Raw genomic sequence first — 25,027 nt, forward strand, 5'->3', positions numbered from 1 at the left:
CAGAAACAGACTTTTTTTTTTTTTTTTTTTAAGATTTTATTTATTTATCCATGACAGAGAGAGAGAGAGGCAGAGACACAGGCAGAGGAAGAAGCAAGGCTCTGTGCAGGGAGCCCGATGTGGGACTCGATCCCGGGTCTCCAGGATCACACCCCGGGCTGATGGGGGCACTAAACTGCTGAGCCACCAGGGCTGCCCAATATAACATCTTTAAATAATTTATTAAGTTTAATAAACACAACTCCCAATCTTCTCTACTCCAAATCACTGTCAACCATCATTCTAATTTCTCCATGAATTTGACTTCTGTATGTTCATTATATAAGTGGAATCGTATATTTATTCCTTTTGTGTCTGGCTTATTTCACTTAGCACAGTGCCTACAAGGTTCATCCATGTTGTGGCATGTGTCAGAATGACATTCTTTTTTAAGGCTGAATATTCCAAGTATATCACATTTTGTTTACCCATTCATTGATGAATATTAGGTTGTTTTACTTTTCAGCTATTATAAATAACATTGCTATGAACACTGATATGCAAATATCTGTTCAAGTCCCTGTTTTCATTTCTTTGGGGTATATAGCCAGAAGTGAAATTGCTGGATCATACAGTACTTCTGTTTTGAGGAATGGTCAAACTGTTTTCCACAGCAATAAAGTCATTTCACATTTCTACTAGCAATGCACACTAAATTCTCTACATCCTTGCCAACACTTTGTGTGTGTGTGTGTGTATGAACTCTACTCCCAACATGGGGCTTGAACTCATGACCCTGAGATCAAGAGTCTCATGCTCTACTGAGCTAGCCAGGTGCCCCTTGTTTTAATAGCTATCCTTATGGGTATGGAGTTGTCTCATTGTGATTTTGTTTGCATTTTCCTGGTAGTTAGTGATCTTGAGCATCTTTTCATGTGCTTATTTGGCCATCTGTGTGTATCTTCTCTACAGAAATGCCTACTCCAGTCCTTTACTCATTTTTTAATTGGTTGTTCTTTTGCTGTTGAGCTGTAGGAGTTCCTTACATATTCTGAATATTGATTTCTTGTTGACATAGGATTTGCAAATATTTTCTCCCATACTGAGGGCTGTGTTTTCACTCTGAATAATGTCCTCTGATGTACAAGACTTTAGTTTCAGAATTTTAACATTTTGTTTTTAATGAAATCCAATTTATCTTTTCTTTTGTTGCCTGTGCTTTTGACAAATCCCAGAAATCACTGCCAAGTCAAATTATGAAATTTTCCTCATTTTCTTCTAAGTGTTTTATATTTTTAGCTTTCAATGTTTAGGTCTTAGATCAATATTAATTTTTGTATACGGCATAGGATAAGGGTCTGATTTCATTCTCTTGCATGTGGATATGCAAGTTTTGCAACATTTATCGAAAAGACTGCCCCCCTTTTCTCATTGACTGGCCTTGGCACTCTTGTCCAAAAAATCACTTGATCAATACATGTGAAGGTTTACTTCTGGGCTCTCTGTTTTACCTCATTGGTCTGTATGTCTATCTTCATGCCATTACCACACTGCTTTAATTTCTGTGGCTTTTGGGTATAGGTTTCTTTTTTATTTTTGAAATGTACAACACATCCTTTATGGCTCGTGATCCGTTCTTTAATCCCCAAGTGTTGCCTAGAGACTGGCACTTTTTGTAGTACCCAAATTTAGCCAAGGACCCAGGGATAATTGTGCAATCGGGTGCAAGAAAAGGAGCAACAGGTGGGTCATTCAACATGACGTCTGATTTCTTTGGAAAAGAGAAGGCACAGTCGCTAGAGTAAAACTGTACGCCTTTATTCAACTTAAATGAGTCATTAAGATAAAATACAATTTGCCCATGTGCAGAAACATTGTACATTCAATTCTGAGGAAGGTAGTTTTATACAACCAATAAAAGGAACGGTCTAAAAGTGAGAGGAATAAAGACGATAGTGAGAGGGGAGCTAAAAGGCAGAGTTTTATCTGTCAAAGTGCTAAGGCCTATGTGCACAAAGATTAAGTGAACAAGACCAACATAAGGTCATTTCTTCCATTCTGATTTCTCTTGGTGCTGGTGAAAAAGTTTTAAGGTGTGATGCAATGAGTCACAGGATTAAGACGGGTTTTAAAAAAAAATAGGTCATAGCACTTATGGCTGAGAAAGGTTTATTTCCAGAGTTTCATTAGTCATGTACTCGAGATCTTTTATGGATTCTATGAATTTCACGAATTCAGTAAGAGCCTGCCCTTCAATCAGTAGTCTATTATCAAGGAACAAACGGTTAGGTCCTTCCCAGCCCAGAATCCATCTCCTTATGCAACAACAGAGGAGAAACCAAATCTGAGACTCTGGAAAAGTTTCATTACTTTAAAGTTTGTGTTAAGTGATTACATATACGTTCAGCTGGGGTTACCACCCAGGTCTTCAAATTGCTATTGCCCAAAAACCTAAAATGAGAATTGCTAACCTCGGGCCAAAGTCCAACTCCATCATTTCCAAGCTCTAGGTATCTGGAAACATCAGATATTGGTTTTTGGAAAGAAAGTAATAAAGTAAAAGTTTTTGTACCACCCTTTCCATAGAAAGGGAACAGGCTGTGTGTAAAATAATAGTTCTAAGGTATCTTCAAGTATTTTGATAACATTTAATGCACTGCTTTCTTATTGGGCTAATTTAAATTTTAAATATTTAGAAAGAGAACCCACGATTAAAGTTAATAAAATTGTTGACTCAAGTTGGCAAAATAGTGTTTATGAGCAACATCGGCATTATTTAACAGACACAGGTGCACAACACTAAATCCTGAGCAGCAGCAAAAGCTGCCACCGGATAACTCAATAGAAAACCATCACCTTGCCCATAAAATGTCTCAAATCAAATTTCACATTCTAATCATGGCAATTTAACATTATGTGAACTCAAAACCTTAAAAAAAAAAAAAAAAAAACTCCATAAAAGGGTAAGTTAAGAATAATTCAGTTTACTTAAACCCATTTTAAATCCAATCTTGGGTTTACCTTTTTTCTCCCCCAGGCATTCTGTGGGTTTTGCAGTCAAGATGGAAATCAGTGGGCTTTTTTTATTTCCCTTTAGCCTCCTTTTGAGTTTGAAGAACCAGGAATAGAGTTGGAAGTTATTCTTCAGGAGAACACACTATCTCGTCACAGCCCATTTCTATGGCCTGATCATCTCTGGCTCTCCCTTCCAGGCTCAATCCCTCCTTCCTGTCTTTCTTAGGGAAGTCTTTCTTATAGAGATAGTCTTTACTGATTAAGAGTGAAAGCTCCACGGAGGTATAGAGATTCCTCAGTTTATACATCTCTGTAAAAGAAACTTGGTTTTCTAAGGTCACCAAGTATTAGGAAAATACAGGATACCCACCCTCCTACTTCCTGGGCAAAGTTGGGACATTTCATGGTGGAATACACCAAATACCTCTTTTAAAGGTGAATATGGATATTTTGGCATGCAGAATTTGAGTTGCAAATCCAACAATCCAAGTTAATGATAAATGATAAGGAAAATTCAAGAATAAGCACTCACAAAATACAATGATTTATCTTAAAAAAATTTTTTTTTTAACCAGAAAATCTTAAAGTAAAAATTGGGAATTTAGGCCATTAAAAAGGACTAAGGTACTGCTGAAGTTTCTTGTAGTTAAAAATTCTGTGACTTCATAATGGGGGATGGGGGAGCCAATTCTACTGTACTAGAATAAAAACTTTAGAACACCAGTTTTATCCATTATGGAGAAAAAACAGGGATGCAACATCTCTTCCTTCTCACCAGACTACAAAATGAAAATCAAGGTTTAGTTTTAATTCTCTTTAGCTTCCTTTCGGTTTGAACATTAGGGAAAGGCAGGCTACATTATTTACCTAAGAGTTATTGGAAAGGGTTAGTTAAGATTATAGCATCTTTCTGGGTGCACTGACCAGAATTAATTGAACGGGATTCTCTCTTCAACTAAGATGTTACTAAGAAATTTAAGTTTCTATTAAGAATTCTACATCTTCTTCACTTCCATGTTATTTTACCTAGGGGCAATGCCTTTCCTTTCGCTCTTCATGTTTTGCCATGGTTTCAAACAGTGCCTCAAACACGTCCCTTCCATAACTCATTTATATTTAAATTTCCATCGTGTCTTGGGAAATATGTGGTATCTATTACTCCTTGAGCCCTGAACTAGACATGTGCTGTATGGCTACTGATATGTTAGGAAGACCTTTTGCAATCTACCTGGTTGCTTTTGTTTACCCTTATAAAACCTGAACCTCATCACAGTGCCTAGCACATAGTAGGTGCTCCGAGAAATATGTGAATCAATGAATAACATGATTTGTACACAAAACCAGCTAGACACATTATGCAAAATCTTATTTCTTAAGACCGTTTGGTCAAGTAGTGTCAAAAGCATTGAACACAGGTTTCTAGACTGTGATGTAAATAAAGAATGGACAATTGGAGATTCAAGTTGAAGTCGTGTTCTAGTATATTGCTCTTTCTCATTCAACTGCACATCAACTACACATTTAGGCTCCTATGTCATTAACCTGAACATGAAGAAATTTTACTTCTGGTGAGGTAGGAGGCCCATTTAAATAATTATAAATATGTATTAGAAACGGTGTGTGTGTGTGTGTCTGTCTGTAAATGGCCATAATGGACTGGTTCACATACATTTAAATATTTCACTTTCACTTCTATTATATATGGTAATTATAAGAATGCAGATGTTCCCTGAGACATACGAAAATTTCCTTTAGAAAAAGCATATTTTAAGCAAAGATTTAGAATGCTGTTCTCTTGGAGTGGTAAATGATCTTCAATGTCTTTGGGCAACCCCAATGTTTGAAATTTCAATTTTTGAAAGATAACAAGGCAATCTTTTAAAAAAAGCATTCTATAAATCCTTATTAATTTCCAAAATATGCTACTTTTATCAGTGAAATAATCACAGCTGAGGAATTAAGGGGAGAACTAGGAAACTAGAAGAGTCAGTTTCATGGGTCACTAAGATACATTCGTGGAGTTCTGACCTTATTTTTTATTTCATCAATAAATCTATAAATTATTCATTTTTAAAGAATAGACTAGATATCTATTTCCAAAGACTATCTAGGTATCATTTTGCTCCTTCAATCATATCCTAAAACCAAGTATTTGCAACCACAAAATTCTCTTGAACAGCAGGATTCCAGGCTATCTGTAGGTATGGGATATAGACTGGCAGTTAAGCTCTCCTAATATCTGGCTGAGTCCTCATTTGCATAAATGCCCTTCCTGACACAGGGGAGATCAAAATCCAAGCTCTCCTAGCTCTTCTAGCTCTCCAGATCAATTAGGAAGGACCTAAAACTGGTTTTGAAACTCCCTCACCGGATCAATCAGGAAGGATACAGAACCAGTTAGGAAACTTACTTCTCAGAGAAGAACTGGTAAAGAGAAAACAAGTTTTTGATTATCTTCATGGGATTATTTCTTCACATACTCCTATCGCTTAGAAGGTTGTGGCAGTGAATGTTTGCTAATGAATTATTAACCACAGTTGAGAAAGAAAAACCTATTTTTACCCCTGAGATATTTTCTTACCATTCTTTGTTTTAGAAGCAAACAGTGGGCACATTAAAAAAAAAAAAAAGGAATGCACCATGTTTTTGTGTTTGTCTGTTTTTCAACGTTCCCAGTAACATCCCATGGTTAAGAGACAGAACAGTTCAAGGGTGAAAGCAGAGACAGACAGATTAGGCAAGTTTAATATTTTTACTAGAGTTCTGAAAGAAATATGCTACCCTGATTTGTTTATCACCAAATTTCTCATTTTACCCTTCTATACAATCTGTTGTAATCTTCCAATGGTAATAATATAAGGCAACAGCTGAGGGCCCTTACCCACACCGCTCTCAGATGGATGTCAGACCTCAAGATTCACCAAAAAGTCCAAGGTTTTTATTTTCACTTTAATTATCTTTTACTTAATAATAAAATGAAAAATAAGAATATATGAATACATACAATCTATATACATATATTTATTGCAAATACTTAAAATTCTTATGTAAAATGATTTTTCTATATTTGTGAAAAAATATGACTTTTTAAATGGTGTTGACACCAACTTCTCTGTACATACCCTCAATTCCAATGTTAACAATTCCTTTAAAAAGGCAAAAAGACACAAAAGTTTAGCATTTACCAAACCAGTCTGTACAAACCTTATAAGCCAGAAGGAAAAAAAATAGCTTGTGGTAAATAAGTTGATATTCTTTTAAAATAAAAAATAAACTTCAAAACTATTCCCCTTATTGCATTTTCTGGAAATAATCTGAGTGTCTTTAGAGTAACTTCCTTTGTAACAATTTGTGCCTTAACAGTGAGGTCCTACGTTAAACATACCATATATGAGAAATTCAAAGTCTTCCACTGTCACTTTTTACATAGATATTAAAATATATATTACTTAAAATATATTACTGGAAAGCTATTTTTAAAATTGATCTTTAATAGTTGTATCAAATGTAAAGCATTAAAAAAAATAAAGTAACCAAGAATCTATGAAGCTCTCACTTCAACTTTAGGAAATGTTTTACCTACTGTTCCCTTTCAATAGGTATGTAGGTATTGAAACATGGGAGGAAAGATCCCTGCCTATCATCATGTTTCTCAGAGTCTCTTTGGACTATTCTATAAATTGAGCTGAAAACTACCGTCGGCCAAGTTTTTTACTTAGCAAGTTGTGGTAATGCAACAGGGACTTTTCCCTCTTTGCTGTGAAGTGAAACCTCTAGGTCAAAGAGAAAAACCCTGGCACTACTCACTGATAGTGAGTTCTAGAAATAAATAGTGGTGTAATGACCAGAGAAGACTCCATCGTTATAACAAATCATTTCACCCAAGAGCTCTGTAAGGGCTCTAAGGTGGAGAAAGGCAATAATAAGCAATTAGGATGGTAACTGTCAAGTCAGCAATATGTATGAATTTACACCTTCACCAGGAAGGCAATGAGGTCTTCCTTTGGCTATTTATCTAAATCTGAGATAATTCCTAAAACACCTACATCTGGGTGCCTTCCCAGCCCACGCAAGTATGCTTCCCCTACTCCTAACAAAAATGTCCCATTTGCCAGATCTTACTTAGAAATGTTACATGGGTTACCACAGATAGTTTCAGTATCTTGAGCACAGGGGTTAAGGAAGAGTAGGGCGATCAACTCCAGGTCATTTGGCTTTATCTTCTGCTTAATAGGATGGAGAATTTTAATCAAAATTTTTTCTTAAGATTCAGGGAGCCTTCTCTACTAGACAACTCAGAACATTCATTAAGTAAGACTGAGATGACATATTTATTGTTAATGCTATCTCCCCAAGGTGACCTACAATGGAAGGTACCTGAAGGCTCGAGAGACATCCCTTGGAGGCATAAATATCAGGCACAATGCCTGACTAGTCACTGGAAATAGTGCAACTAAATATCATTAAAAAAAAAAAAAAAAGCTTAGCATTTATTAGCAACCTTTTAGATTGAACTGAAAGGTAAAGCAACTCTGAAAACCTAAGATAAAAACTGCTTTCATGGTTCTGGAGTACCATGCTCTCAATAATATAAAGATTTTCCTTGTTCCTACTGCTTCATTTTCAAAAGGCCAGACTGGAATGTGTTTGGATTGTTGCTGTTGTTTTTCTGTTCAGCTCTTAAAATGAATGACTTTCTATCTGAAAACACTGTTTTGAAGCAAACTAACGGACTGTATTCAATTTACTACCAACCTGAGAGAACCTATTCTCTCGTTTTGTCAAGATTGAGGCAGTGTACCTAGTTGACCAATTCTGTTTTAGGGACATTCATAAATGCCAATATTTTATTAGCTGAGTATTGCTTGTTAAGAGAATCTGGGGAATAATAATGCTTAGGGACCTATCTGTAAGAGCCTGGTCAAGATGAAGAGGCACAATACGGTCTGCTCTCCAAGTGGACTTAAAAATCCCTGATAACCATTCTACCTTTCCTGGTTTACCTGTTCAACCTCAGATTAGGGGAACCATGGAGGAGAGACTCTTCTAGGACAGGAAAGGTGCAAAGAAGAAAATTCACTTTGATCAAGCCAAATTGGTAACTAATGTTTTAGTTTTAGCACAGGGTCAGTTCCAAACTACTCAGGCACTTCAGCATGCAGACCAGCCCTGGGTCCTGGCCCTGATGCAGAGAGTGAAGCTGAGCATGGAGAGTTTTAACCAGCAATAGGTCCTTCCAGCCCCTGCCCTTGGACTACCCAGAGTACTCGAAGTTTGGGGAACTGAACCATGTTTGTTTCCTCCTGGATCCTGGCTTGAGAATATTCCTTATCCCTGGATCCATGCAGCCTTCGTTATGTTTTAGCTATGTGTGTGCAGGAAGGAAAAGGAAAGTTAGAACATCCTATTGTCTTGGCTGAAACTAGAACACAGATATTAATCCTATATTTGCCTTAAGCCACAAAAAATAACAGAAGCCAAAACTGAAAAACAGTGAAGCAGTAAGTTTCTTATGGGATTCAAAAGTATTAAAAGTGTGTATAATGTGGAGGAGGGTGGGGGAAAATGGGTAACAGAATAGGGAAGAGCAAAGAGTAATTACTGTCTACTTTCTCCTAATCTGGAATGTGACTTAATAAGTTTACACTGTTCTGCATATGGTAAATATCACATCCTGAATACTAAGTACAACTACAGGTGTACTAGGTTGCGGTAATATTTTTACTTTACACACTTGAAATTAGGAAACTTAAGATCAATATGCAAATGATGCACATTGACAATACCCAATTCTTTAATACCAAATTCTGGTAAATTGTAGATTTATTTTAATGTCCTTTAACCATGACCTAAGTATATGTACTCAAAAACTCTTCAGTCACTAGAGACAAGATTTAAAAAACAACAACAAAGGAAACAAAAGAGAGTCAGCAAAAATAAGCAACAAAACTTTGGAAATAATCTTCCTTTCTAGATGTTCCCTTAGCCATTTACTTAAGTCCCTTTACATTAGAAATTTCTAGTGCATAGACAGCAATCATCCAAAACAGAGGACATATTTTCTAAAACAGGAGAAGCGTCTTTTACTGTGTGTGTGCATGTGTGCACGCACACATCGTGTTCAAAGTAATATTTAATAAGATTACTCTATACTCCTCAGATGCCTGGGGAGGTCAAAATAGGCTTAACAGAACAGGCAAGTGTGGCAAAAAGGATCTTTTCCTCCTGCACAACAGCGGACTACAGAACATTAGGGAACACAGTTGGGCAAGAAGAAGAAAAGAGAGGCTACCTTGTTTCTAGTGTTAAAATCATTTTCCAAAGTTCTTCATGTTCAGTTTATTAGTTTCTGCACTTTTTATTCCCTTGCCCAACAAAACACATAGTTCAAATCATCCGTTACTAACATTTTTTTGTTACTGCCATACTAGTATTTCACACCTGTTTGTAAGCTCCCATGACTGCCGAGGTGCCCGGTGTTACTGCTGGAACTGTGGCCCCGCATAGGCTATGCTAACAGCAGGGGCCCAGGGCAGCACACCCCTCTTGGGCCACACTCACCATCTCAGGGCAGGGCAGGGGGTCTGGAGGGCAGGTGTCCACAAACCGCAAGCAGAGAGCTTGGGGGTGGTACTGGTTTGTGGAAGCCAAGAACCAGGTCATGAGCTTTCAGAGTCTGAATTTACCACCTGTGAAATGAATACCTTATCAACAATTTGAACTTAAGAAGGTTCTGTCTAAGGTAAAGGGACTGAGTAAACCCTGAATCTAAATCCCGCAAAAGCTGAATAATCTACGTAAAGCCTGCGGTCAGACTGTCATGACATAATCAGCTTGAACGGTCATTTCTCCGGACCGTTCCTTCCCTCCTTCCTTTTCCTAGTCTCTTAAGAAAGGAGAGAAAAAGAGAGATAGCTTCCTTTTAACCATGCATGGCATTAAACTTTTCTCAGAGTCATGGTGAAGTGAAACATAAATCTGAATTCAAAGTAATACATTATTACCTAAACACTTGGGAAAACAATGTTAAAACAAAATGTGACATATTTACATGATTTTTTAAGTGCAAACTTGTCACAAATTCACAAAGTCTTGCTTGACCTAGACTTACTATACAAGGTGCTCTTCCTCTAAAACGTAAGATCTGTACTCTGTATTCCTGATTAAGTAACATTTGTCTCTTAAGACAACTGAAACCTACTTATTTATTTCTGTGATTCCCAAAAAGGACGCAAAAAACCTTATCTCATCAACCCTTCCCTCCCTGCCTCCTTTACGATGTGTTCTCTCTCTAGCTGCATTACCGAACGACAAGGCAGGAAACGCAGAGTTTGGAGGGGCCAATGCAATCATCGTGGCAGAATGCTCCACACCCCTTGCACATGATCATGGCTTTCAAGCGGCAGTAACATTTCGAAGGTGTGTCCTCTATGCTGTTCTCTTCAGGAAAGGCCTGAACGGGAATGGTCTGGCCGTGGCTGCTGGGATTCATAGCCTGGCTAGCGGGGATAGTAGTGACAGTCACCGAAAAGGACATGACGTCACCTACGTTGCTAGACACCTGGCTGCCATCAGGCATCCCTGGGACAGCAGAATTGTGGTCCATGTCAGACGAGGTGGAGACATTGATCATGCCTCTGTAGCTCGGCCCGATCTGGGTGGGGCTTCCATACAGCTTGGGGGTCTGCAGGGGTGGAAGCAGGAGCGGCTGATGGGTGGGACTGTCTGCAGTCAGAGGGAGACTGGTAGAATGGAAAAGCTCAGGGCTGGTTCGCATCGTCTTCCCTCTCACTGCATGAGCCATCTGTTTCTGTGCCACCTGAAGGAAATCTCTGGCTAGGGTCTTCTCATCCAATATTTGGCCTCTACTGAACAGGTAATTCTCCTTGCTTAAAGTGGTTTGCTCATGCACTGGTGTCTCCGCCTTCACATTCTTTTTTGCTAAACAATCATTGGTGGACAGAGTTTCTCTACTGTGGGGTCCCGAATTTGCTTCACACTTGCCAGAGCCCTGAGTAGCCTGGGGTTCCTCCTTCACCATGACAGATTCTTGCTCATCACCAGTACTTTCCTCATCAGTATCTTCTTCTTTGCCGCTACTACTATCACCTGTTGCATTTTTACAGTCAGTATATCCCATTTTCAAGGCCTCCGTTGGGCTATTTAGACACAAACGGTCTTCAAGGTTTACGGAATGGGTCCTCCTAAAGCTCTCTGAACCCCGGCCATAGGTGGAAATGTTCAGTAAGTAGTGACCTGCCATTGCAGGTTTCGATGTCCTTCTGCCAGCAAAACCCAGCATGAACCTCTGGCTTGTGGAGATATCTTCTAACTGGAAACCTGAGTGAGTGAAGTTGAACTGGGAGGGCTGCACAAATGAGAGAACGTTCTGCCTCCGAACCCTCTGTATGAGAGTCTGAAGGATCTGATCCTGGGTGGCCTTGCCGAGCCCCTCCTGGTACTGGTGTGTGTCAATGCCTGAGTCCCTCAGTTCCTTACCTGAAAAGAGCTGAAGGGGCCTGGGAACCTGGGGGAGCTGCTTACTGTGCAAGGCTTTACCCAGCTGCTGCAGAGCCGGGTGGGGCTGCCTCTCACTACCTTCCTCTCTGCTGCTGTTTTCTGCCACCTGGGTGCCTGGGAGCGCTCCTACCCCCGGCTCCTCTTTTGTAGTCAGTGGAACAGTTTTCATTTCAACTTTGGTGAGAGGTTTAGGCAGAATTTGCTCCATGGGAACATCTTTGCCCTGAAGCAGCTGAGTGACCAAAGGATTATTTGCAGGGATACTGGAGCTTGACCTTGAAATGGGTCCATTCATATTTGAAGGAGTTCCTGGAGTTTTAAGGCTAGAAGCTACTGGCAAAGTGCTCGAGGATGTAGCTAATCCCGTAGGTACTACAGTTACACTAACCTGGGGTACAGGAAGCTTTTCTAAAGTGGCTGTTGTTAATAAAGATGTTAAAGGAGAGGGAGTCATATCCGTCGAAGTACTAGTAGCTGTCTCCGCTGAGGCTGAAAGATCTGGTATATTCTTACTAGAACCTGCTCGAGACTCAACCGTGCCATCAGCTGCAAAACAAACAGGTGAGGCACCAGAGATTAGGGCAGAATCTGCTGGAGTAGAAGGCGCTTTCTCCTGTCTGCAGTTACTGGGGCCTTGTGGGTGGGTCAGAGAGGCCACTGTGACTGTTGCCCTGGTGGGATTCAGTTGTTCATTATTCAGTTTCCCTACAGCTGGTGGGGGTGCATTAGTGTGGGCTGCTGATGGGACACCTGTGCGTGCTCCACCGACGGCAGAGGTTGGAGGCACTGAGGAGGTTTGCTGTAGTTGTGCTCCAGAGACACTAGGAGGCTGTGCCTGGTCTGGGGTCTTGGCCTCAGACTGGGGCTGAGTCTCTGGACCACAGGGTAAAAGCTCTCTCGTACCTCCCCTGCTTCCAGTTCCTGCCAATTCCAGTGTGGGGCCCTTTCCAGGTGCGTCACCTCTGTCTGAGTCTGGACATCCCCCTCTAGCAGTTTTCCTGTCACCACCCTCTCCTGGACCTTGTCCACCCCCTGGGCCAGGTCCTGGAATGGTCCCTCCAACGGAGGTGGCTGCGGCGGCGGCAGCGGCGGCGGCGGCTGCTGCTGCCCTCTGTGCTTTGACCAGCTGGGCTTTTGCTTTGATGTCTGCAAGAGTTCTGGCTCCTGTTCTGTTAGGACTAGTGATGGAGACTGGAAAACGAGCCCTGGGAGAGACCTGCGATGTAGGAAAAGGCATGGGGGAGATCCTGGAGACCGGGATCTGAAAGAAGGAGGGAGAAAAAAAAACCCCAGAGTTTAGTTTTCATTTACAGGAATACTGGAACTTCACGAACACCTGAATTTCTGCAGTAAACACTGCACACCAGGGACAAAGATGGGAAGTCCACAGCCGAGTGATCAAACCGAGGAGACAGCAACTTGACTTCATCTATAGGGTCCTTCCACGTTCTCTACTGGTACCAAAACCTCTCCTCCCCTGACATCTTTTCCACCCCATGCTTCTTTTCTCAAAACAACTCCCTCCTAAGGGCATTACTACTCACAACTGCTTATTACCTAAGATACACACCTTGCTATGGTATTTGCACTTTCGAATGTGTGTGTGAGAGAGACGAAGCATACCACTATCTTTTTCTTCATAGCTCTCCATTCAAGGTCCAAGGAAAACTCTTGCTCTCTTCTGCTCTACACACATACACGCATGCACATTTCAGCATACAGGCTGAATCATCTCAATGACACAGGCTTCTAGATAGCACTGGAAGGCACACAGTGATCCATGGATATACCCTACTCTGTCCATCCATGTGAGTGAGTATGTACATAACGTATACCACAGTTATTCTCATCCCTGGCTGCCTTTATACTTACTCGAGGAGCTGTTTAAAAATATATATGTTCTGAGTCCTATCCCAAATTTACAAATTAGAACCCTAGGGAAAAAAAATGCTTTTCTGAAACACTTGCTGGGAGATCCTGATATATCACCAGGTTTGAAACCACTGACTTTTGTATCATAAAATATTGTATCTGAAAGGAATCTCACTCCTGTTTGAAACAATACTTTGGAAGCTATCAGAGTTAAATTAGAATGCATCAAAATCTAGACCCTTCTAGTAGTTGCCAGAGCTTAAATGAGCAAATAACTGTTACAATAGACTTTCTAGGGCCTTTAATTTAAAAAAAAAAGAAAAAAGAAAAATTAAGGCATGGAACTCTAAGAAAATGCAGGTCATCTTTCTGGAACTCCCTAAATTAAGAATAATAAAGTCACTAAAACTGTTTATTTGCAATAACCATTTCTCAAAAGGTCAGTGGTCCTGAGAAATGGATTCTCTGTCATTCAGAAGTCAGAGCTGTGGGACTGTGTAATAGCCATTATGAAGTCCGCACATCCCACATCATGAGATGTACCTAATCTCTCTCTTAACACTGCATCTCTTTTACATCTAACTGCACAGTATTTCAGAGGCTATCAACTGAGGGAAAGAAGCAATTGTTGTCTCTTGGTAATATCATCTAGAAGGCACTAGTAGGAAGGGGAGAAAGAAAGTAGATAAAACCAGAAAATTAAATCCAAGAAAGTAAAAGCACAATTGTTTAAGGGAATTGTATATAGGGACAAACAACCTTGTAACAGAACAGTCTTGAGAAAAACCATATACCTAACACAATAAATAATATCTATTGTAATGGCTGAAAATCATTACTGGAATGTTAATTTTATTAAAAGTGGTTCAAAGAAAAAGTTTTAATATGTAAAAATAATAAGTTTCAGTTATTTATGCAAATAGATCTATTATCTGTTGATGTGAAATAAATGAGATGTTACACTTTGTAAGCACTAAAGCTTCAATGTTGTCTGGGCATGGGCACTGGTAACAATTAAACACCAAGAGGCCCACGCCTGGTAGAGCCAGGTAGATTTTCTTTTTAAATATATACTGAATAGAGAACACATAATGCCTGTTTGAGTTTTCTCTCTCTCTCTGTACACATTATGTTACAGATATCCATGTTATAACATGTATGTGCATACATATACGTAACTTTTATACACACACAAATATAACATTTGTTATATATATAACATAATATATATATATATATGTATATATACATAACACAATTAAAATTTTATTTTTCTTCCTAAGTTTTGGTTAAAAGGTTCTGCTCTGTTACAAATTACATTAAGTTTTGTCTCAGAAAGTGAGATTTGAGATACGGCCACCTAAGCTAAGAGTTATTACAGCAATTTCTGGTAGAAAGTATTCTGTGGTGGGGGCGGGGAGGGAGTTCAGGGGGAAGAAAAAGAAGAAAGCAAAAGAAAGGAAAAAAAATTAAGTAACAATAACACAGTCATGGTAGACTTAAGTTTTCAGTATGGAGTCTCTCTGGATTATAGAAAGGAGACCAAAGGGGTTGTAATTCAGCCTCTATACAAATAAGATAATAGAAACAACGAATCTCACCTAGTATTATTTATATAAAGTAAAACCTAAACTGTAACTCAGGCTCTCAGGTCTGGATAGAAATTCTGACATTCATTACGGAAAGGTTTCCAATATTTTTGTAAGAATAATAAAAGTGGGAAAAAAAGAATAGCAAAAATGATTTTCATAAAAAATCACATCTCTGGCAAAGCACGTAAGGTATGTTAATGGTAGAAAAGGGTCAAGAATTTTTTTAAAAGGGTGATTCCTAAGCACATAAATCTTAAAAAGTAATAAAGAATGTCATATGATTAGGAATAAGCAGCAAAATGAGAGAAATCACGTAGTAAATGAAATGGGTCAAGTACTAGCAACTGAATGTTTCTAAGGGATGGTTTCCCAATAGAACTAACTTTGGTTCATTTAAGTTAAATAAAAAAGGGGGGAAAAGTATTTCTATGTGGCACCTTTTTCTATTTATACCCAAATATATGAATGAATTAATACCCAGTGCCTGGGCTCGTAGTAGATACAACAGTATTAATAAATACCAAAAATAAAACTTTATTGATACTATTTATTAAGTGAATAAATGCCCCACAAACTGATACTAAGCACAAGTATTAATAAACTTTTAGGTCAGAGGTAAAAATGCGTTTGGGTTTTAAAGGGCTCCCTACTGGTTAGATGTAGCCTTTATAAACTAAGATAGGGACACCACTTTATGAATGTGAAAGATTTGATAAGCAGCAATATAATGGTAACATGGAAGTTAATAACATATCCTAAGCAGGAGAGCTTAGCAAGGCTATTGCACCTTACCAATGTCCCTAAAGTCATCAGCAGTGACTCACGGCAGTCAAATGTTTCCTTTAAAAAGATGGAACTAAAGGTAGTTCTAGAGCCACAGAACATCAAATCAGTTACGGCAGAAAAGGGCCAGAGTAGACTTACAAATATCATGGTTCTTGCCACAAAAATCTCTTGATTACACCAATGGCTTCCTTCTGTTTATTATCATTATTTCTTATTTTGTCACATGATACAGAATAATTTCCATAACTATCTTAAGATATGACAGTAGCCAACTGGGAGGGTGGGTGGAGGTGGTCTACATTAGATACCCAGGTACCTTACTTACTCAAACACTAATAAATATCTGTAGGAATGCAGTTCTAAATGCCTGTTTATTAATAATTTTTTATGTAAGAACACAGTTATATGCTTATCAAATATATACAACTGCTTCTGCATTAATGCCACAAATGTCTTGAAATTTAATAAGACCAGAACCTTTGTGTTCAGACTATCTCTCTTTTTCAATTCTTCCCACTCTCTTACCTTGAGAGGTGGTACTTTTCGCACCTGGATCCTGTCCCCTCTACTGAGAAAGGGCTGTGGAGAGACTTGAAATGGCTGCTGGTGCTGGCGATTCTCAGTGACACGTGGCCTTTTCTCCCAGCTCACAGGGGCCTCTTCTTGGATGATACAAGATTTCCTCTTGAGGCTTTCTGGGCTGTGATCAATCAGAGTTGATGGAGGTTCTTTTGCAGTGGTCTCCTGTGGACTTGCTTCTGCTGTGGGCTTCATTACTGGTTTTTCCACCCCAGGACTCTTGGGTTTGTTTGGGGACATAACTAAAGCCTCTTGGCCTTCATCTTTGTTATAATTAGGAGTTGTAGTAGCGAGATGATTCTCTTTCTCAGACTCCTGTTCAGCAGAGGCAACTGGCTTCTGCTCCAAGAGATCATCATCCTTTGGGCACTTGATGGGAAGAATGCTGCTAAGCTCATGTGTATTGCTTGCTGAGGAAAGTAGGGGCTCTGTGGATTCGGGGTTTGGCTGCACCGTATCTTGGATTTCATGTTCTTCTTTTCTTACTGGGGATGGTATTTGCACCACTTCTTCTTTAGACCCTGACTGGGGAATTACTGGGACTACACTGACAGGTGAGGCCTCTGAAGGAAGCATGGGTTTTGGTTGCTCAGCTGGGGTTTTCTTTACTTTGAGATCACTGGGCAAGGCTGTCAATTTCTTTGAATCCTCAAGGCTCAGGCCAGAACTAAAAGGTAGAAGAAAAAAACATTCTGGTTGAGAAATGGCCCGTGTTATTGAAAGCATTAGGATATAATAGTATATAGCAATGCCTAGAAGAAACCCTGACATATAGTAAGTATTCCTCATATATCATCACTATTATTATTATTAGTGAAGTTCTGCAGCTTGAGTGCCTAGATGCAAACCCTGGCTCCAACATATCCATGTGACATTAAGTAAGTCACCAGTCTTTAATTATATTACTTTATACTGTTGGTGTGATTAAGTTAATGCATATAAAGTATTCAGAACAGTACCTAGTACATATTAAAGCTCAATAATGTTAATTATCACTATTATTTATGCTTATAAGAGGGGCTGTCTTGTCTAGAGGCAAGCATCACAGACTACCCACCGGGTAGGTGAAAGAAGGCCAAGACTCACTCACCCTGATCAACTACACTCTGTAGCACCTGTAGAAAGGCTGGCCCAAGAAATCTATGGGCCCCTGAGGAGACAGTAGGAGGTGGCTATCAACATTCTCCAGAGGTTGAAAATTAAAACTGTGGAGTTTCTGGAAAGCCTAAAGTTTAAACTTCACTTAGTATAGCTCTGTAACTCTGAGACCAATGCCTCTGAATTACCCTGGGAGTGAAGGTCAACTGGGACTTCCACAGTGTGGCTTATGTAGAGCTAGGCTACTCAGCAGAGGATCACTAGAGATTCCTTCTAATGTTTTAGAGTACTAAACAGGCAAAAGCAAAGACCCTCTTTGGTGACTTCAAATGATCCATACTGCACCTCTGAGATGGAGTGGCTAACAACAAAACTAGACAATAAAAAAAAAAAAAAAAACAGTCCTCCTGTAAAAACTGCCCAAAAAGTAACAGCTGACAAAAGAAAGACCCGGAAATTAACGTATATGCTTATGGAGGGAATAAACAATATTTATGGAGTAACTGTTACCTGTAATAATAGTCTAAATGTATACACCATCATTTCTATAGAAGGGCTCAAAGCTCATACCAAGACTGTAAAAATATCAATATGTAAGACTCTTTTTTTTTTTTTTAAGATTTTATTTTTAAGGAATCTCTACCCCCAACGTGGGGCTCACATACACAATTCCAAGATCAAGAGTTACACACTCTACCGATCAAGCCATCCAGGTCCGTGAATATGTAAGACTCTTAATCTCAATAGGAATCACTTCCTACATGACCATAAAGGGGATCAATGAACTACTTCAAGATAAGAAAAAGAGCTATTAGTTGTTAAACTGTGGTTACAGAGTGTCCTTAAGGATTGCCATTCGGTATGCAGAAGGCAAGAAGAGAGAGAACCAATAAACCTCTGGATGTTCAATTCTACTTCAAACAATACAGCTCTATGGTCATCTATTTAAATGACTCCATTAATATTTTATTTGGATTTTTTGTTAGAAGAAAAATGATTTAAAGTACATCCCCTTAAGAATAGGGGTTGTATATTTATTCAACTATGAAGACCTGTCAGAGTGCCTTCTAAAAAGAGGCTGTTTAATGATGCCCTGGGTGGAATGGTCCATTTAATGGGATTCCTACTATTCCTTGTTGATTCTGGATAAATTACTATCTTGTGGGATAATTAAGTATTAGAAAAAAAAATGTACAGAACTTCAGTATTCTTACAAAATTACTGGAAGAACGATTCAGTATATTCAAAGAAAGGGACTCCAATACAAGATAATAAAAAAATTTTAATGAAACCATCCCACCCACAATGGTAATGTATTAAGAGTCAAGTAATTCAATTCTGTGCACCCATGATTCATTAAAAAAAAAAAAAAAAAATTCTTGGTTAAATAGAATTGGTGAAAACATAGAAGGAAACTGAGGGCTAGAATTTCTGGAAAGTAGTTAAGATGAAACATGGTATGACATATATGTAGGAATTCACATTTGGTTTATAGAAACTGTCTTGGTATTACCTCTGACCATAGTAGCTTTCAAAGAATTGTTCTTTCCATGGCTCTACTTTTTTCTCCTTCTCAATCTCTTGTCGAATTCTGACCTGCATCTCAGGTGTAAACTCACCTGTAATGTATCAAAAAGAAAAAAAAAATAAAAAAAGATATTCAATAGAAATAGGCTGTTTGTAACTTTTAACTATTTGTAAATCATAAAAGACTCATGCAGGAGTCAGAATACTATCATGTGAGAGGAACAGAAATTTCCCACAATTCCTCACTGGCAAGGAGCACTTGAAAGCCATCAGGTGACATCCAATGCTTACACACCACTGCATGCAGTTTTCAGTACTCAATGGAGGCCACCTGTGCCTTTTCTCTGGACTCTCCTGGAACATGTCCCTCCTGCTCCAAACACCATATTCCCTAAGATTTCTTTTATCACTAACCTTGAACTTGTAATTTCTTTTCCACTGGAAAAAAGTCATGTGTTTTCAGTAAATAATGCCACTGGGCATTTTGTTAAACTTCTGTTTCTCTCAGGCAACTTGTATTTTGTGCCTTTTATCTTTTACTGCATAATGAACAGCTGTGACCCTGTTCAGAGGCAATTGAAGTTTCAGTAAAAGGGAGTTATTTGGGAGTTGTTAGTTTTCCAATTGTTCCAGAAATTGAACCATTCTAGTGCCTTGGCAATAAGACACTCAACATGCCAATGACCCCATTGCTCTGAATATGACACTTATTTGCATATACTCCTAACTATCTCAATCCCTCCCACTCCAACAGCAGAGGACTGCAATATGCTGGGTAGGCCATCTTCAAACTGTGCCTCAGAAAGGCTGTGCTCTTTTATCTCTACTACCTAGGACATCAAGGAATAAGAGAAAGAAATGGTAGACTTGAAGTTTAGGTGTTTTCAGGGTAAAAATATGGAATGTAAAGTGTTTGAAGACACAGTCCTGGGCATAGGAGTAGGAAGAGAGGAATCTGCCTGTCAGAATCCAACCGAGAACTACTTTTTTTTTTTTTAAGATTTTATTTATTTATTCATGAGAGACACAGAGAGGGGGGCGGGGGCAGAGACACAGGCAGAGGGAGAAGCAGGCCCCATGCTGGGAACCCGACGCAGGACTCGATCCTGGGTCTCCAGGTTAGTGAGTCTACTGTGCATTAAAGAATGAGGAATAAAAAGTATTGAATTCTGTTCACATGTGTATAGTGTTCAAAGTTTTTGCTGCTCATAAAATATAATCACATGACTAGGTATAGCAGTGACTGCTCATATACAAAAACAAAAAAGGTAACATTGATAATAATCAAGGAATCACTATTGATAAATCTACTTTAAAGAACAGGGGTTGCGGGGCAGCCCTGGTGGCGCAGCGGTTTGGCGCCGCCTGCAGCCCGGGGCATGATCCTGGAGACCCTGGATCGAGCCCCACGTCAGGCTCCCTGCATGGAGCCTGCTTCTCTCTCTGCCTGTGTCTCTGCCTCTCATTCTCTCTCTGTGTCTCTATAAATAAATAAATAAAATCTTTAAAAAAAAAAAAAAAAAAGAACAGGGGTTGCGGAATGAGTGCCTGGGTGGCTCAGCTGGTTAAGTCCTGATTTTGGCTCAGGTCATGATCTCATGGTCGAGAGATCAACCCTGCTTTTAGCTCTGCACTGGGCATAGAGCCTGCTTAAGATTCTCTCTCGCCCCTTTCCTCCCATCACAGCTTGCTCTCTTCTCAAAAAGAAAAAACAAAAAAATAGAGGGTTGGGCAGGGCATATATCCTTTATCAAATTATTCTTAAAATAAATGTGATGGTAATACTTATGTTTTAAAGTGCATACGTAACTGCAGTTCTTTCAGAAAAAAGTGGTCTCTGCTCAAGGAAATCTTTAAGAGATAGAACCACAGTAACCAGTCAGAGAGCTCCTCTATACAGAATTTGTAGCCCCCCCCACCAAAAAAAAAAAAAAAAAAATTCCAAAACAATAGGAAAGTAAATGTCAAAAATTGCAGTGAACAATATAAATATTAATTAGCTGGTCAATTAACTCTAAAAGCTAGAGATCTGACAAAAATGTCAGCAATAAATACTATTCCCAGTGTTCTCCTTACAAATAAATGTATTTAAAGCTTCTCACACCTGTTTAAGCTATGACCTTTCAAATGTTATGTATTCCATGTATACTGGAAAACAAACATAATCGAACAATATAAGTCTAATTCTATATTCTGCTTAGGAAAATTTTAATTCCTGGGCATTAACCTAGAATCACTGAATCAAAATCTTTAGGAACAAGGCCTAAAAATATGTAGTTTTTTAGTTTCCTCAAATTCAAAGGTGACTTTGAATTCTTAAACAAACATTGCTAGACTCCATCTGGAGCAAAACCTGGTTACAAAGGTTCCAGACAAAAGTCAGTGTAGTGTTTCACACAAGATAGCTGGTTCTACCTTACCGAAATACCCTGTCCTTAAGATTACCAAAATTGCTCAAACGCCCTGAGGCACAAAGGTGCCAATATGCCCTCATAGTGGCTCCAAGTACATATATAATTCTAGGAGGCACATGAAGTTGAGCACTTACCTTCTGAGAGTCTTTCCTTCCAGCCTTGGGCTGCTGAAGTGAAGAACTCATTGTTAAGGGCTGAGCCATTTAACTTCATCAGACCATCTGGACCAACCTGGGTCAAAGAATAAGCCAAGAGAAGCTTACAAAGAAAGCCAAATGTGTCATGTGGAATTTGACTTTCTTTCATTTCAGAGAAGAAGGTATATACATCTACATTTTATAGAAACATGACTATATCATACCATGTGGATTATGGACACTTCTATTTTATATCATTTTTCCTAATAAATTTCTCTCCTGTCTACTTTGAATTCCATTCCCCATTAATTATACTCAAAGAATCATCTATAAACAAATAGATCTACATGTAGGTTTTTTTCCTGACACGGTTATTACTTGTTTTATAAAACTGTGATCAAGCTCCCTACATGGCTCTGAATCTTATTTTTCTCACATAATACATTGTGGAGGGATCCCTGGGTGGCGCAGCGGTTCAGCGCCTGCCTTTGGCCCAGGGCGCGATCCTGGAGACCTGGGATTGAATCCCACGTCGGGCTCCCGGTGCATGGAGCCTGCTTCTCCCTCTGCCTATGTCTCTGCCTCTCTCTCTCTCTCTCTCTCTGTGTGACTATCATAAATAAATAAAAAATCAAAAAAAAAAAAAAAAAAAAACATTGTGGAAGTCTCTCCAAGTCAACTGGCATAATGTTAGCTCCTTTATAATAGCTGCATATTATTTCATTGTATGCATGCACCTCAATTCATTTACCAGTTTTTTAATCATAAACATACACCTTGTTTCCAAAGTTTTCCCATAATCAACCAAGCTGCAATAAGCATTCTGGCAGAGTTAATATCACAAGATGGTAAATCTATATATTTAATAAATATGCACAAAGGTGAACAATTTATGTTTTTGCATGTTAATTAAATATTTAGAGTTACCATCTTGTGAAATTCTTATCATTTGCTCATTTTTCTATGAAGTTGCTTATTTTTATCAATTTGTTTGGATCTTTTACATATTATTCATAGTTAAACTGTCATATATACTAAAAATATTTCCCCCAATTTATCTGCCTACTGACTTGATTTGTAATGTCTTGCCAAAGGGTTTTAAGATTCTTTCTATTAGAGATTTTGGATTCCCTACCTTGGTTCAGATGCATAAATCTTATTTAAGGACATAAAACACAAGATTTGAAAATAATTTGGACCGAGAAACTTAATAAAATTGCCATTTCCCCCATATTTAAAATTTACATTCCAATCAGAATCTCTATGCAATTTTTCATTAACAAAATGATTTTATATCTTTTTAACAAAATGATTATAAAGCTCCGAAGGAAAAGAATAAGAAAAATTGCCTTTTCAATTATTAAACATACCCACTACACATAGCCACTACAGTCAAAACTACTTTACTAGCATTAGAAGGAACGAAGAAATGAGTGGAAGGAGTGTGTGCATAAACACACACTGCATGTAATCGGATAGAATACATAATCAAGATGGTGTTTCAAACTGTGAGAAGATGGTTATATTAAATGTATAATGATGGAACAACTGGCTATTATTCAGTAGAAAATAAAGTTGAACTTCGATTTCAGAGCGATACAAAAAAAATTTCTAGCTGAGTGAAGTCAGTCAGAGAAAGACAAACATTATATGTTCTCAGTCATATGGGGAATATAAATAATAGTGAAAGGGAATATAAGGGAAGGGAGAAGAAATGTGTGGGAAATATCAGAAAGGGAGACAGAACGTAAAGACTGCTAACTCTGGGAAACGAACTAGGGGTGGTAGAAGGGGAGGAGGGCGGGGGGTGGGAGTGAATGGGTGACGGGCACTGGGGGTTATTCTGTATGTTGGTAAATTGAACACCAATTAAAAAAAATTTCTAGATGAATTAAAAGTCAAAAACAATTTTTTGAAGAAAATTTAAGTTAAATTTTGGGTCATCCCAGGGATTGAGGAACTCTTCTCAACCCATTTCACTTCCTACACCTATCTGGGCCCACATAATCTTCTCCTAGCTCTAGAGCAGAAATTGGTGAACTCTTTTTGTCAGAGGAGAGACTGCAAGTATTTTAGGCTTAGCAAGGCCACAGGGCCTCTGTTGCAACTATATAATAACTGCCATTGCTGCATGAATGTAGCTATAGACAATACACAAACTAATGAGAGTGGCTATATGTCAATAGAACTTTATTTACAAAAACAAGCAGTGGGCTGAAACTGGCACAAGGCCTATAATTTACTAACTGCTGATTTGTACTCTAGAAAGTTGGCAGAGGGGGAAGTAACAGTTTTCCCTATAGGAACAGGTCATCCAACCTCTGCTTTAATAGTAGTCCAGTGATGAGCAACTTACTCCATCACAAGGCAATCCATTTAAATAGCTATGGCTGTTTTGTTTTAAGTTATTTTAACTCCCTATCTGTTTTCTGGAGAAACACAAAAGTTTACCTCTTTCATAGGACAGACCTTCAAATATATCTGGACAGATGCTTTTTTTTTTAAAGATTTTATTTACTTATTCATGAGAGACACACATAAAAGAGACAGAGAGAGACAGAGAGAGGCAGAGGGAGAAGCAGGCTCCATGCAGAGAGCCCGACATGGGACTCGATCCCAGGTCTCCAGGATCATGCCCTGGGCCGAAGGCAGGTGCTAAACCGCTGAGCCACCCAGGGATCCCTAGACAGGTGCTTTAATCCATTCCCCTCCCATGTTTTTTTTCCTCTGGTCTAAATGATGTTTTTTTTAATTTTATTTCTTTTTTTTTTAATTTATTTATTTATGATAGTCACACAGAAAGAGAGAGAGAGAGGGGCAGAGACACAGGCAGAGGGAGAAGCAGGCTCCATGCACTGGGAGCCCGACGTGGGACTCGATCCCGGGTCTCCAGGATCACGCCCTGGGCCAAAGGCAGGCGCGAAACCGCTGCACCACCCAGGGATCCCTTAAATTTTATTTCATAGCTGGGCATTCCGTACACTGAAATGTGGTTTTCAGTTTCATCCTATTAATAACCAGAATTCTATAAACGCTCCAAATTATACATGACAGTGAAGTTCATTTGAGTTTCATACTTCTATACATGAGGACATTATTTCTCAGATTACTGTGTGTTCTCACCATACTCAGAAAGACAGACTAAGGGGATCCCTGGGTGGCTCCGCGGTTTAGTGCCTGCCTTTGGCCCGGGGCGCGATCCTGGGGTCCCGGGATCGAGTCCCGCGTCGGGCTCCCTGCATGGAGCCTGCTTCTCCCTCTGCCTGTGTCTCTGCCTCTCTCTGTCTATCATGAATGAATAAATAAATAAAATCTTAAAAAAAAAAAAAAAAAGAAAGACAGGCTAAGTAATGTCCTACTAAGAATTCCCCACAGGACTGCACTCCATGGGAATTTGAACAGATAGCTTGTAAAGTCCCTTTTAATTCTAAAATTTTATGTAGCAATCCTGCTTCTGAGAGAAGATAAGGGCCATTAATCAAAAGACAGTTCTAAGGAACCTGCATTA

General features: G+C 39.0%; 1 protein-coding gene and 1 long non-coding RNA gene across 9 annotated transcripts in view; one reads left to right on the forward strand and one right to left on the reverse strand.

Moving 5' to 3' along the window:
• The window catches only part of LOC111090540, a 71,362-nt gene that overhangs the window by 14,205 nt on the left and 32,130 nt on the right, over nt 1–25,027 (forward strand). For 2 of the 5 annotated variants that reach the window (XR_005372225.1, XR_005372228.1), the window contains exons 1-2: nt 4,457–4,567; nt 10,290–10,413. The exons of 2 other annotated variants lie outside the window; for them this stretch is intronic. This is a non-coding gene — a long non-coding RNA (uncharacterized LOC111090540). Of the gene's footprint in view, nt 1–4,456; nt 4,568–10,289; nt 10,414–25,027 lie in introns of those variants that run through there. One more of the 5 variants, XR_005372226.1, reaches the window with a different exon arrangement.
• ASXL2 (ASXL transcriptional regulator 2) overlaps nt 1,777–25,027 on the reverse strand; it is a 151,244-nt gene continuing 127,993 nt past the window's right edge. For all 4 annotated transcript variants that reach the window (XM_038560975.1, XM_038560974.1, XM_038560973.1 and 1 more), the window contains 4 exons: nt 21,517–21,613; nt 18,955–19,060; nt 16,290–17,010; nt 1,777–12,775 (listed from right to left, as the gene is read on the reverse strand). In XM_038560975.1, the coding sequence (XP_038416903.1) occupies nt 10,295–12,775; nt 16,290–17,010; nt 18,955–19,060; nt 21,517–21,613 (3,405 nt within the window). In that variant the 3' untranslated portion in view covers nt 1,777–10,294. The remainder of the gene's footprint in view (nt 12,776–16,289; nt 17,011–18,954; nt 19,061–21,516; nt 21,614–25,027) is intronic.

This window comes from Canis lupus, chromosome 17 (assembly GCF_011100685.1).
Source record: "Canis lupus familiaris isolate Mischka breed German Shepherd chromosome 17, alternate assembly UU_Cfam_GSD_1.0, whole genome shotgun sequence".
Classification (NCBI taxonomy): domain Eukaryota; kingdom Metazoa; phylum Chordata; class Mammalia; order Carnivora; family Canidae; genus Canis; species Canis lupus.